Below are 12980 nucleotides of genomic sequence, written 5' to 3'. Positions count from 1 at the left end.
AACTTGGGACCTTCTGAATGCCACGCAGGTGCTCTCTGCTGCTGAGTTTCAGCCCCCTCCCCATGTGTGCTACAAGCATTACCCTAATTGAATAATGGCTCCTGAGAATTTAAAGCACCCACTCACATGGAAAGCCGTCTGAGTCATGGCTCTTCCACTGCACTCCTGCCGAAATGCAACGCATGCGTGTGAATATTTCTGTCGTGTTGATGCATCCACTGCAGCTGGAACAGTTGCTCAGTACAGCTGTAAACTTGCAGCGTCACCCTCTCTGAGGAGGCTGCCCATTGTATCTCTGTGTGAGTCACCACTTCAGGCTTGCCCCCTTCCAATCAAAAGGGGGCACCCAGACAACTAATTCATGCAAAAAACCCACAGTGCTTCTCCAAGAAGCCGTACTCCTACTCTTCCAAAAGTTTACTTCTAGAAAGCATGAAGCATGCTGCCCATTTGAATTTTGGGGACAGGGGGATGCATTTTTTAAAAATAGCTCTGCTGGATCAAACCAGTGGTCCTTTTAGACCAACATCCTGCTTCCTGTAGTGGCCAACAATATGCCACCGGAAGACTTATAAGCAGGACACAGAAGCCCTCTCTCCTTCGGCCTCCCAAAAGCCAGCATTCAGAAACACTCTGGATCGGAACATGGAAATTCTGTGTAGTCATTATAGCAAACAACCACTGGTGGACCTATCCTTCATGATCACATCTAATCTGTTTTCAAAGCTGTCTAAGATGGCAGGCCTAATTCTCTCTTGTGGCAGTGAGTTCCATAAGCTTATAAATTACACGAAGAACTTTTTCTGCTGTCCTTCATCTATTGCCAATCAATGTCAGATCTTAGAAGCCGGAAGAACTACCCAATCTGCAGGCATGCCTAAGTCCATCTTTATTGTATGTGCAACTCATATGGACCCTGACCTGGATGGCCAAGGCTAGCCCGATCTCATCAGATCTCAGAAGCTACATAGGGTCGGCCCTGGTTAGTATTTGGATATGATATCCCCAAGGAAGGCCAGAGGCAGGCAATGGCAAACCACCTCTGAACATCTCTGGTCTTGAAAACCCCACCAGGGGTGGCCACAGGTCAGCTGCAACCTGACACTTTTCCACCACCAACTCCTACGGGTGTGTTCTGGTGAAAGCCATTTCTTTCACGTTTCCTCAGTTTCATGCTTTCTCCCCTCTACCCTGTTTCCTTCTTCCTCATTCTTTTAGTAGTACCCATAAGTGCCTGGCGTCATTTGAATACCCAACTGACTTTATATATGATAATCTACCATCGTTCCTGCCTCAGTGCAGCCAGCCGCTGTAACAATGTTTGAAATGGTTTCTGCAGCAGGCAGATGATTCTCTCGATATGAAAGAATTGCAGAAGAGCCCAGAGCTTCTCTTTGCCTCCACCACAGCAAACATTTGCTAGGAATTCAGTGGCTTGTGTGGAGAGCCTTATTTCCCCACCCTCCCATTAACAAATCCATGCTTAATGAAATAATAAGAGAGAAAGCAAACCACCCTGGAAAAACCAGCAGAAGCCCAATATCCTGAGCCCACAATTCTTTGCAGTTGCAAGAATCCCACTGGGCACAGGTATCTCTGTTCAATACTTCCACTCAAGCAACAGAAGGCCCCCTATAGAGCTGCCTCCCTTATCCGAAGAAGGAAGCTACCCCCCATACACTTGAGCTCCAAAGCAATACATCAGAGCTTTGGCTCAGGGCCATACTTCTAAAGCAACCCCCCTTTAACAATTAAAAAATACTTTGTAGCCTTGAATTGTAGGCCTGCTTAAAAGGTCTCGTTTCATAATTCACATTGTATTAGCACAGTGCGCCATTGAACTGGAAGGCGTGTTAACGTGTAGGAGGTGGAAGCATTCAGGAGGCAACACAGGCCAGGAGCCGCAGCCACTGTGCAGACAGCCAGAAAGAGAGGGACAGCCAGAGCGAGAGCCTTCGCCGAGCTGTCGAGAACATCTCATCAGGAAAGACAGAACACCGAGGAAGAACCGCTGCTCATAGCCCTGGGAAATGGGGAAGCATGTATGTGCGAGCACCACCGTCCTTTCATCTGGTGCGCATTTAAGCGGCTGAACTCGCCCGGCTGGTGGTGTTCCCAGCACCACGGCCAGCTCCTTGACAAAGGGAGGGCTCTCTGTTCAGGGAAGCCCATGGGCAGGAAGAATGTCGTTCTCTCCAAGATGCAGGGACCTCTCACCTGTTCCCCCTCACCTGTGCAGAGATGGGTAGGTGGGTAAGAGTGCGAGGTGGACAGGGGAGAGATCACCTGCTTCGCAGGCCCCACAGCAGCCCATGAAAAAGAGCTGCAGCCGGGCCTGGTTTGCTTCAGCGGTCAGATTGCAGGAGGAGAAAGAAGACCCGACCAGAAGTCTGGGCTGAAAAAGAAGCAGCATTACTAAAGGACGTTTGCCCTTGGTGGGGAAAGCCTGCTAAGAGGAGCAAGACGACCTTCCCTTCAGAAGCCTGAAAACATTTAGTTTTCCATGCAAGTTTCTAGCTCTTGCAGTTATGTACGCATTCTGCACCTGCTTGGGGGGGGGGCAGTGGCCAGGGGATAAACTGGACTCAGCCCTGCCTCTCACTGCCTATGCCCCACACCCATTATTTCCTCACCAAAATGTTCCATTGAAATCCCTCCGGGGGGGGGGGACCATCCAAAAATCTTGAAAAACCTCACTTCTGAGAACCAGCATGGTGTAATGATTGGAGGGTCAGACTAGGATCTGGGAGACCAGGGTTCCAATCCCTGCTCTGCTATGGAAGCTGGCTGGGTGACCTTGGGCCAGTCATACTTGCAGCCTAGCCTACCTCACAGGGATGTTGTAAGGATAAAATGGAGAATGATGTAAGCCGCTTTGGGTCCCCTGTAATGATAGGGTATAAAATGAAGTAAATAAAGAAGAATAAAATTATCCCATAAATGCATGAAGCTGAAGGAAACCTAGGCCAATCTGAGTGCTAATTCCAGGTCCACAGTGCAGATACTTCCACAATCTTGGCCCCACCCCTGCACGTAACTCAAGGGCACAAGAGCTACCAAAGAAGAAGAGCTGGTTTTTATACCCCACTTTTCTCTACCGAAAGGAGTCTCAAAGTGGCTTACAATCGCTTTCCCTTCCCCTCCCCACAAGACACCTTGTGAGGTAGGTGGGACTGAGAGATTTAAGAGAGAACTGTGACTAGCCCAAGGTCACCCAGCAGGCTTCATGTGGTGGAGTGGGGAAACCAACCCGGTTCTCCAGATTAGAGTCTGCCATTCATGTGGAGGAGTGGGGAATCAAACCCGGTTCTCTAGATTAGAGTCCCCCACTCCTATCCACTACACTATGCTGGCAGGAAAAGAAACCTATTCCCCTTTCCTGTAGCCACCTCAAGTGGGACGTGCACCGAAGCCGGTACCCTAAGCACCCCATGATACCAACTCACTGTTTGCCCACTGATTCGACTCAAGCTCGACATGATTTGCCCCTTCATCCTGTTCCTTAAGCAACACCCAGGCTTTAGGGCTATCAGTGGCTGCTGCAGACAATTGCACCAAGAGCTTCCGTGTTCAAAGATAGCATCTGGCAATTTAAAGGCCTGCACTGACAGCAAACACCGGGGGATAGCCCTTTCCTTCATGCTCGGCCTGCCAGCTCTCCTGGGGCACGTGGGCAGCTGCTGTCTGCAGTCTGGCAACAGGGGTTTTTTTAGGAATTGCCCCACCTGGGGGACATGAGGCAACGCTGCAGCTTCCAACACAAATAGTTCTCCCACAGGTGGCAAAGATCTGCACCTGCCAGAAACCCCCCTAAAGGGAATTTTTTTTAACAAACAACCTTTAGCAACACACTGCCCTGCTTGGAAGGGAAAACCCCTCAAGTTTCAAATCATAACAGAATAGTCAGGGATAACACCCAAGCACACAGACACAGGAACTGCCATAGTCTGTGCATTTTGGGCCTGATTTAAACGCAATGCCAGCAAGGCAAAAAGGACTCGCTGGGGAGATTTCGCATCCGTGCAGCACCTCATTTAAGCTGGGGTTGCTACCTGCACATAAACTGTTTGCACAGGTAGGGGTCCAGTTTAAACAGGACACCATGAGAGCAAAAAACCCCGCATGTGCTCCTGCCTTGCGAGCATCCAGATGTTTAGAAGCATCATTCCAGTCCGACATACAACGGGTCTCAGGCTGTGCATGGTCTCCCCCAGTCTGTTACTCAAGATCCTTACTGCTGTAAATATGACTGGGACCTTGCACATGCAAAGTGCTATGCTCCTGCACTCGGCTATGGCTTCCCAGTGGGGTCCCATTGCATTTTATCATGCAGAGACTTAAAGGCAGAGGCTGTCTTGACTATTCTGGTATTATTGCGATACAAAGCAGCAAAGAAACACTCATAAATGGCTTTTCCTTCAAACAGGGCATGGTAGGAATTTCCAGAGATAACTAGATCTAATGAGGCAAAGGTACCATGAAGGGGGCCGTGGCTCAGTGCCAGAGCATCTGCTTTGCATGCAGAAGGTCCCGGGTTCAATCGCTGGTATCTCCAGTTAAAAGGACCAGGCAATAGGTGATGTGAAAGACCTCAGCCTGACACCCTGGAAAGCCTCTGCCAGTTTGAGTAGGGAATACTGATCTTGATGGACTAAGAGTGTGATTCAGTGTAAGGAAACATCATGTGCTCATGTTTGTGTACCACCCCTGGAGAGGAATATGCTCAATTGAGGGCTCATCATCCAATGTAAGAAAGTCAATAAATGGCACAAGTTTTAAATAATTAAATCTGCATACAGTTTCCATATGAAAATGTGGTATGGTGCGGCAGTTAAGTGTCAGACTAGGAGCTGGGAAACTCAGGTTCAAATCCCCTATCTGCTACGGAAGCTTGCTGGGTCACCTTGGGACAGCTACACGCTCTCCGACTAACCTACCTCACAGGGTTGTTGTGAGGATAAAATGGAGGACAGAACAATGTGAGCAGCTTCACATTGAGGTGGGATACAAATAAAATAAATAAAAATGCTTTAGGGACGGGGTTAAGATTATATACGCATCTGCGGAAGCAGGAACCATCTTATAACCAAACCACAGGAGGCAGATCTATAATCAATGTCACCCCCCAGGTGGGGGAATGGGGGGCAGTTGGATCAGGGTTGTGGCATGGGGGTTTTAAACACTTCATTCTGGTCTTTCCCCAACTTAGATAGTTCTTCCACCTACCAAAACTGTATTTGCACTATAGAGGAACAACTATTGGTACTATTTTATTCAAGAGGCAGGGGGGAACAGTTTAAATTTTTAAAAATCTCCCCCCTCCCGGTATTACTTAAAAAAACAACAACTAGGAAATCTTGTTAATGGATCTCCTGTGTCTTTTGACCCCTGATGCAAAAGAGATGACCTTTCTAAGATGGTGGGAGAGGTAGGTATTAAAAATAATTAGCTTTAAAATTAGATCAAGGGCACTTGATTTTTTTTTAGTTGCAGAGATGTTAAAACTGACTAATCTGCCCTATCAGTCCTTGTGGTGCTATCCCAGCAAGTTTATTTTGAACATATTAAAATGGCGGACAGCAGATCAACTAAAAAACTCTTATCAGTTGGTCTGGAGCAGGGGTGTCAAACTCATTTGTTACAAGGTCTGGACATGACTTTTGTCACTTGGTCGGACCAGGCCTCGCCAGCCCAGATTGGGACTGGAGGCGGTGGCTGCCTCAGCTGGCCAGATAAGAGCTCTCAAGGAGCTGGAGTCAGCCCACAGGCGTTATGTTTGACACCCCTGGTCTAGAGCCTCTCTCACAATCCAGCCTGCTCCAGTATTTTTATCACAATCTCCAACTCCCCCCCCCACCCGCCACCAAAGAAGAAGAACCACACTTCAGAAGTTAGGAGTGCTTCGATTTCTGTTTTAATTTTAATACGAAATAACAAAAAACGCCTTCCGCTGCCATAGGAAGGAATCCAGTTAGCGTGAAACCAATCAAATGATGCTGTTATGGGGCCACAGGAAGATGACTGGGAGACGGGGACCAACAGCAAACAGGGAGAGAATCCCGCAAGGTAAAGGAGAAATCCAGTCAAGAGAGAGGTATTTACAATCCAGATGGTACCCTGGCAGGGGAGTCAGCTCCCAAAAGCTCTCTATTAAACAAACAAACAAAAGAAAGAAAGAAAGAAAATTTCGCCTTAAGGATCAGCCATGGAGGAGGCTGCTAGTGGTGGGCATTCCTGGGGTAACCCGAGTCATAAAAGAAAAGCCACATTTCATACAACTGAACAGGGAAAGACCTGGTCAACGGCAGCGACCACGGTGGCAGGGAGTGCCCAAGCTGCTGCCCTGCAGGAGGGGGAGGGCCGGAGGAAAGAATGGCACCCAGTCCATCTATAGATCCTGGAAGGAAGGACGATGTGCCCACATTCCAGAAACAGCCAGGATGTGGACAGGAAAGGGAGAACAGGTAAAAGCTGAAGAAGGAGAGGTTAGGGGGTATAAGTTGTTGCAGCTACACCTGAACCCCATAAGGGGGAGCCAGAGAACAGCAGCTCCCAGTCCACAGAGTGTGATCAGCTGCCCTTCCTTACTCCCCCAGCCCAACTCAAACCCCCCCAATCTGGACGTTCTCCACCTGGATATTCTCAAAGTGAACACCCCCTTCGGTTGGATAGATTTCGATGGTCTCCACCACTGGGATGGTCTCCATAATGGTAACGGTGTTTCCGTAGACCTGCTCGCTAGCCGACGCTGACGATGTTGCTGCTGCCGCAGCGGCTGCCGCAGCCGCAGCTACAGCCTCTGCCATGACTTCTTGCTCGTGTTGCAGGCGCTGCTGCTGATGCATCTTGCGGTGCTTCCAGAGGTTGGAGAAAGAGCGGTACGCCTTGCCACAAGCGTCGCAGTGATACGGGCGCTCCCCGGTGTGTATGCGCTTGTGCTCAGCCAGACGGACAGCGATGGTGAAGGCCTTCCCACAATCGTTACATTTGAAGGGCTTCTCCCCCGTGTGCAGGCGGCGGTGGTCTTTGAGGTGCGTGGACTGCCGGAAGGCCTTCCCGCAATCCAGGCAAGGATAAGGGCGCTCGCCGGTGTGGATGCGGCGGTGGACCTGAAGCGACGTCTCTGTGCTAAACAGTTTCTTGCAGTCGCCGCACTCAAACGTCTTGGGGCAGGTCGGGCGGCGTGGCCGGGGTGGGGGCGGTTCAAGCATGGGGGGGTCCTCTTCTGCCCCTTCGGGGGGTTGGATGTCCCCATGCAGGCGCTCGTGGGCTCTCAGCTGCGCAGTCGAGCCGACCTTCTTGCCGCAGACGGAGCACTCGAAGTGACGGCTCATCTTGCCACATTTGTGCTCCTTCAGCTGCTCAGCAGTGACGAAGGCTGCTCCACAGCCAGACGTGCAACGATGCGGCTGCTGGCCCGTGTGGCTCAGCTGGTGGACCTCCAGCAGGCGGCGAAGCAAGAAGGAGCGCCCGCAAGTCTGGCACTTGTAGGGATATTCCCCGGTGTGGTGGTAACGGTGCATGAGCAAGCGGTAGGGCCGGTGGAAGACACTGCCACACTCCTGACATTTGTATGGGTAATGGCGGCTATGCACCAGGAGATGCTGCTGCAAGGTGGATGACTGTGTGAAGCATTTCTGGCATATGTCACAGCGGTACGGACGCTCACCTGTGTGTGTCAGGCGGTGGCGCTGCAGGTTGGCCGGGGAGTTGAAGCTCTTGCCGCACTCCTTGCAGTGGTATGGCCTCTCCCCTGTGTGGGTCAGGAGGTGGTTGCGCATGTGGGACTTCTTTTTGAACATCTTGCCACAGGTCAGACACTTGTGGCGTCGCTCCATCTTGTGGGCAAAGCGCTGATGGCGCGACAGCTGCGCCTGCTTGGGGAAGGTGCTGCTGCACAACTGGCACTGGAACTCCTCTGGTTTTTGCTCCACGGCAATGCTGTCCACCAGGGTGGTGGCAGCGTTGTCCACCGAGCAGATGATAGCCAGCGGGACCACCTCTTGCTGCTCCTCAGGTGGTTGGGGGGCCTCAGGCGGCTCCTCCTCAAAAGGCTGCTCCTCCAGAGGAGATTCAGGCAACTCGTGGGACTGTGTTGAATTGGAGCTGTGGGAGCGGCGATGGTAGAGGAACTTGGTCATGTTGATGAAGGTTTTCCCGCAAGTGCAGCGGTAGAGGGGGTTGGATGAGTGAGAGCGCCGGTGGGATAACAGCACGGCCTCAGTCCCGAAACCCAGACCGCAGTCCACACACAGGAAGCGTGATTCCCCGCTATGCTCTTCTCGATGCTTCTCGAGCGCCCCTGGGGACGGCAGCACCTTGCTGCACAGTGGACATTTGAAGGCACCCTGCCGATGGCTCCTCATGTGCAGCTGGAGCTTGTGAGCAGAGGGGAAGATCTGCTCGCACTCAGAGCACCCGTGCTCCTTGGTTGGCTGCTTGGCTTTACGGGGGGGCTGCTCCCCGGGGTTGTTCTTCAGCTCGTAACTGTGGTCGGTGGCTGTGACACTGGGCGGAGCCGGCGGGGGCACCGCCCCGTTGTGCACCCCCACCAAGCTCAACGGCGGCGGCGGTGGCAGTTCCTTCATCTCCGCGGGGCGGATGGTGGCCTGCTCCCTGGCTCGCGGCACAGACGACAGGGCGACCGCTTGATGCGTGGCCTGATGCTCCAGGAAGTCTGTGGTCGACTGGAACAGCTGGAAACACTCGCTGCACTCGTACAGCAAAAGCTGCACGGTGCCGCCGGAATCCACCCCGTCTTCTGGCTTACGGTACGAGTGCTCCAGGTTTACCAGTGCCCGGCTCTGAGGAGGGGCTGGGGGCTCGGGAGGCTTGCGGTGAGTCTGCCGGTGGGCGAGCCACACATCTTGACTGGTGAACAGGGCTTTGCACTCGATGCACTCATAGTGGATCTGACTGGAACTGATTGGTTTCACCAAGGGCTCCGGCTCCTGGGTCACCATCTTGAGGTGCATCTCTTGGTGTTCCAACAACTGCCCTGGAGACAGGAGGATCTGCCCGCATTCCAAGCACTGGTACTGGCTCTCCTGCACAGTCACAGTCTGATAGAGGCCAGCTTCGCCGCCTGCCACCAGCCCAGCCTCCGCCAGCCCCACCACTTCATACTGTTGCTCCTGGGGGCACATGTGGCTCTGCTGATGGACCAGTGCTTCTTCCAAGGAGCTGAACTGCTGACTGCATTCTGAGCAGACGTAGCGGTGCTCCACATACACCAGCGTCTCCTCCCCTTGCTCTGCCATCATGGAAAGAAGCTCCAGGCCTGCTGGGGAGATTGTGGGAGAGAAGAAGTTAAGAAGCCGGATGGGCTAGACTGGGGCAACAACCTTTAGAGCAATAAAATCACCTTCTGATTTAAAAAGGCACACTCCTATAAATTTCCCATATGTTCCTGCCTGGGAATTAGGATCACAAAAAGAGAGGCCCTCCTGAATCTCCCATCAATCAAAGAAGCTCATTTGGTGGCTACACAAGACAGGGCCTTTTTGGTCGCAGCCCCACAATTATGGAACAACCTCCCCAAGGGAGGTGCACCCAGCCCCCTCACTTTCATTCTTAACGAGACAGTAGAAGACAGTTTTATTTAGGACTGCATTTGGTTAAGTTACTAGCAGTCCTAAACTGTGATTTTGAGAGTTTTATGTTTTTAACGTATTTTATTCTATGTGTTTTATGAGCTCCATAAGGAAAACAGCGGCTAATAAATACAACAGGCCTTTAAAAGAATGCTTTTCAATACAAGCCTATCCACATCCGTATGTGCCTTCTCAGAAGTTCTCCTCTTTCACACAAGGGGAGGCCACTTCTGAGAGCGGCTGCAATGACATGCAAGGACATCGACGAAACCAAAACTTCAGCTTCAAGTTTATGTAATGACTCAATTTATAGAAGTGGCGCAATTAAACAGCTCGGACTGAGCAGCAGCCCCAGTTAGCCTGTGTGGGAGGAAGCAAGAGGGATAACAGCCATTTGCGGGTTTCCCGACTTCAGGAAGAAACAGGAAAGGTAAGATTTACATCAGCAAGGTTGACAAACATACAGGGCCATAAATGCTCACTCGAGTGACTTTACGCCACTTGTGCCCCCCTCGTTCAATTTAACCTCTTTTATCCTCACAACAACCCTGTGAGGTTGGGGGGGGGTAGAAATCTATACATGTTTCCCTGAGCTCCTTGAAGGAAGGACACAATAAAAATGGGATAGATTGTTTTATGCAGCAGTTTACTCTTTCGCAGTGTGATGCTTCAATGTGGGGGATTTTTACTTGAAAGTCCTGGGGGAGGGGGAGGGAGATGGCCAAAGAGGTCATTTTAATGTCTTCTCTTAGTCACTCTACCAGCCGGCTACTCAACATGTGACACTTTGAGCCGCGAGTGTCCTTCTTTCAAGTTTTGACCCTTACAAACTGAATTGGCTGGGCAAGCTGTTAATAATCCTTCAGTGCCCTCGGCCACCACATTCATTCCCCATCCCACACCACGTGGTTCAAAACTAACAGACAGTGAAATGGGCAGCTTCCTCACCTCTCTGCCACTTGCAAACCTCCCACTGAGATTGCTTTCACCTTGAAAGAGTTAAAAATGGGATACTCCACCTCCCCAAGGATCAGTGTGCCATCTGACAGAGCGCCAGTGTGATGCAGAGGTTAAACTATAAGGACAGAACTGGGGAATTACGTTGAAATCCTCACCCAGCTGTGAAGCTAACTGGGTTCTGTCAACTCTCTCTGTTGCATCAGGGGTCAAACTACACAGGAGATCCATTAACAAGATTTCCTAGTTGTTGTTGTTTTTAAGTAATAGCTGGGAAGGGGAAGATTTTAAAAATTAAACTGCACCCCCCCCCCCCCGCCTTTTGAATTCAATGGTACCAATAGTTGTTCCTTTGTAGGGCAAATATAGGGCAAATATTGTAGGGCAAATATTTGGGAGGGGGAAGACCATTTAAGTTGGGAAAAGCCCAAAAAGAAGTGTTTAAAAACCATGCGCCACAACCCTAATCCAACTGCCCCATAGCACTGTGGAGGAGAAAATGGAGGAGGGAGAACTGCGTGCACTACTCTGAGCTCCTCGGAAGAAAAGCAGGATACAAATAAGTGGTAAGAAAGAGTTGTGGCAATTTAATCATAGAAAATCAGCATGCTGCAGCAGCGACAGTATCAAACTGGAAGACCCAGGTTTGAATCCCTACTCTGCTATGGAAGTTAGCAGGATGACCATAGACCGGTCACTCTCTCTCAGCTTGACCTACCTCACAGGGATATTGTTGCAAGTATAAAGAATAGAGGGGGAGCACTCTTGTATGCCACTCTGGGTCCCCACCCCAACACTGCAGAGGAAAGCAGGTATAAATATCGAAATAAATAAATTTAAATGAACTGGAGTCAGAGAGTCGCATTTGCGAACCACATTTAAGTTCAGCATCCGGAATAATTTAAAGTAGAATGTGAAATGCCCCACAAATATCTTTTCAAACTCGCTAGGCAGACAGCAAAATGGCAAAAAACATTCAATATATGTAGACACTGGGGCAAAATGTCCTGAAATTAAGGGGATTTCCAAAAATAGCTTGTGATATGGTGATGGCAGGAGGGGGGAATGTCAGCTGATCAGATGGAACAAATCTAAAATTCTCCTGGGCTAGCACAAGGCTCTTCCGAAAGTTTACCCAGCCCTAAAGTTTAAATGCCCAGAACTTTTGCAGAAGCATGAGCTGAAAGTAACTGACTTTATCTATGAGATGTGAGCCCTGACCTGCATAACCCAGGCTAGCCCAATCTTGGAAGCTAAGCAGGGTCTGTCCTGGTTAGTATTTGGATGGGAGACCACTAAAGAAGTCCAGGTTTGTTCCACAGAGGCTGGCAATTGCAAACCACCCCTGAACATCTCCTGCCTTGAAAACACCATGGGGTTGTCATAAGTCAGCTGCAACTTGATGGCACAAAAGAGACAGAGAGAGGTGTAAAATAAACATTGTTGGCAAGGCAGACTCATAAGTGTACATAATTTCCCACATTTATAGATATAGCATAGGATCCACCATCTCCTATCTATCATGCTAGAGTTCAAGATACGTATGCTGCCACATTGCTTGGTATTTCACATAGCAAATATTAATGCAACGTGTTTTGACAGTGGGTCACAGATTTAGTTTTACGACATTATTCAAGTGTTAGTGCTTTGTTATTTTAAAAAAGTTTAAAAGAAAGCGTAGCTGACAGTTTAGCACAATTTTAAGTACATTTAATTTCTCTCTTTTTTATTTTTATCCAATGCACTACCAGCAGCCTTTGGACTCTCACTCCACATGCTCTATTGCCTCCGCGTTGAGAGTGGATCTGGTTTCTTTCACATACCTTCCAGGCTCAAAGCCAGCAAGCAGCCCCAGAAGGGCTTGCAGTCCTAAAGTCACATCCAATATGGCCTGTTTCAGCACAACATCCTGCAAAAAAGAATCCTTTCAGAAATTCTGGAAAAAAACCTTAAAATTCTATATTTTTAACAGGCCATGCTAATTAGAAAATAGGGAAGATTGTAAAACTGTAACTCACCACGGGACTTATACCCCCCTTTTTTCAGGTTGCCCCACTATAATAGGGAAGAACATCCTCAATCCTTGGCTGCCCCACCTCAGTAACCCATAGACCCACATTTCTTTCTTTTTTTAAGGGACAGAGTCTCTAGTTCACATTTCCTTCTTCCTGCACTTAAGAAGGTACCCCTTCCGCACAGGTAGCAGAGATGGGCCCGGTTACCCTTTGCTTCAGGAAGCCTCTTTCCTTTCACCTTGCTTATCAAGAACCGGCTGCATCTCCACCGTCAAACAGGATTGCCAAATTCCAGGTAGGGCCTGAAGATCCCCCAGAATTACAGCAATCAGCCCCCCTGCAGGAAACCGCAGCCTTGGAAAGGAGACCTTAGAGCATTACCCCCACTGAGGTCCCTCCCCAAACTGCTCTCTGC

The 12980-nt window shown here is 49.9% G+C and overlaps 1 protein-coding gene across 1 annotated transcript; it reads right to left on the bottom strand.

The window, feature by feature from the left end:
• Nucleotides 1–6494: 6494 nt before the first annotated feature.
• ZNF574 (zinc finger protein 574) lies at nucleotides 6495–12391 on the bottom strand. The gene is made up of 2 exons (XM_056847710.1): nucleotides 12374–12391; nucleotides 6495–9280 (listed from the first exon to the last, which is right to left on the bottom strand). Exon 2 carries the CDS (start codon nucleotides 9261–9263, stop codon nucleotides 6603–6605), a length of 2661 nt encoding a protein of 886 aa, XP_056703688.1. The 5' UTR covers nucleotides 9264–9280; nucleotides 12374–12391; the 3' UTR covers nucleotides 6495–6602.
• Between the last annotated feature and the right edge of the window lie 589 nt (nucleotides 12392–12980).

This window comes from Euleptes europaea, chromosome 3 (assembly GCF_029931775.1).
Source record: "Euleptes europaea isolate rEulEur1 chromosome 3, rEulEur1.hap1, whole genome shotgun sequence".
NCBI lineage: Eukaryota > Metazoa > Chordata > Lepidosauria > Squamata > Sphaerodactylidae > Euleptes > Euleptes europaea.
The sequence above is the reverse complement of the archived record's forward strand: the minus strand, read 5'-3'. Positions and strand labels throughout refer to the sequence as shown.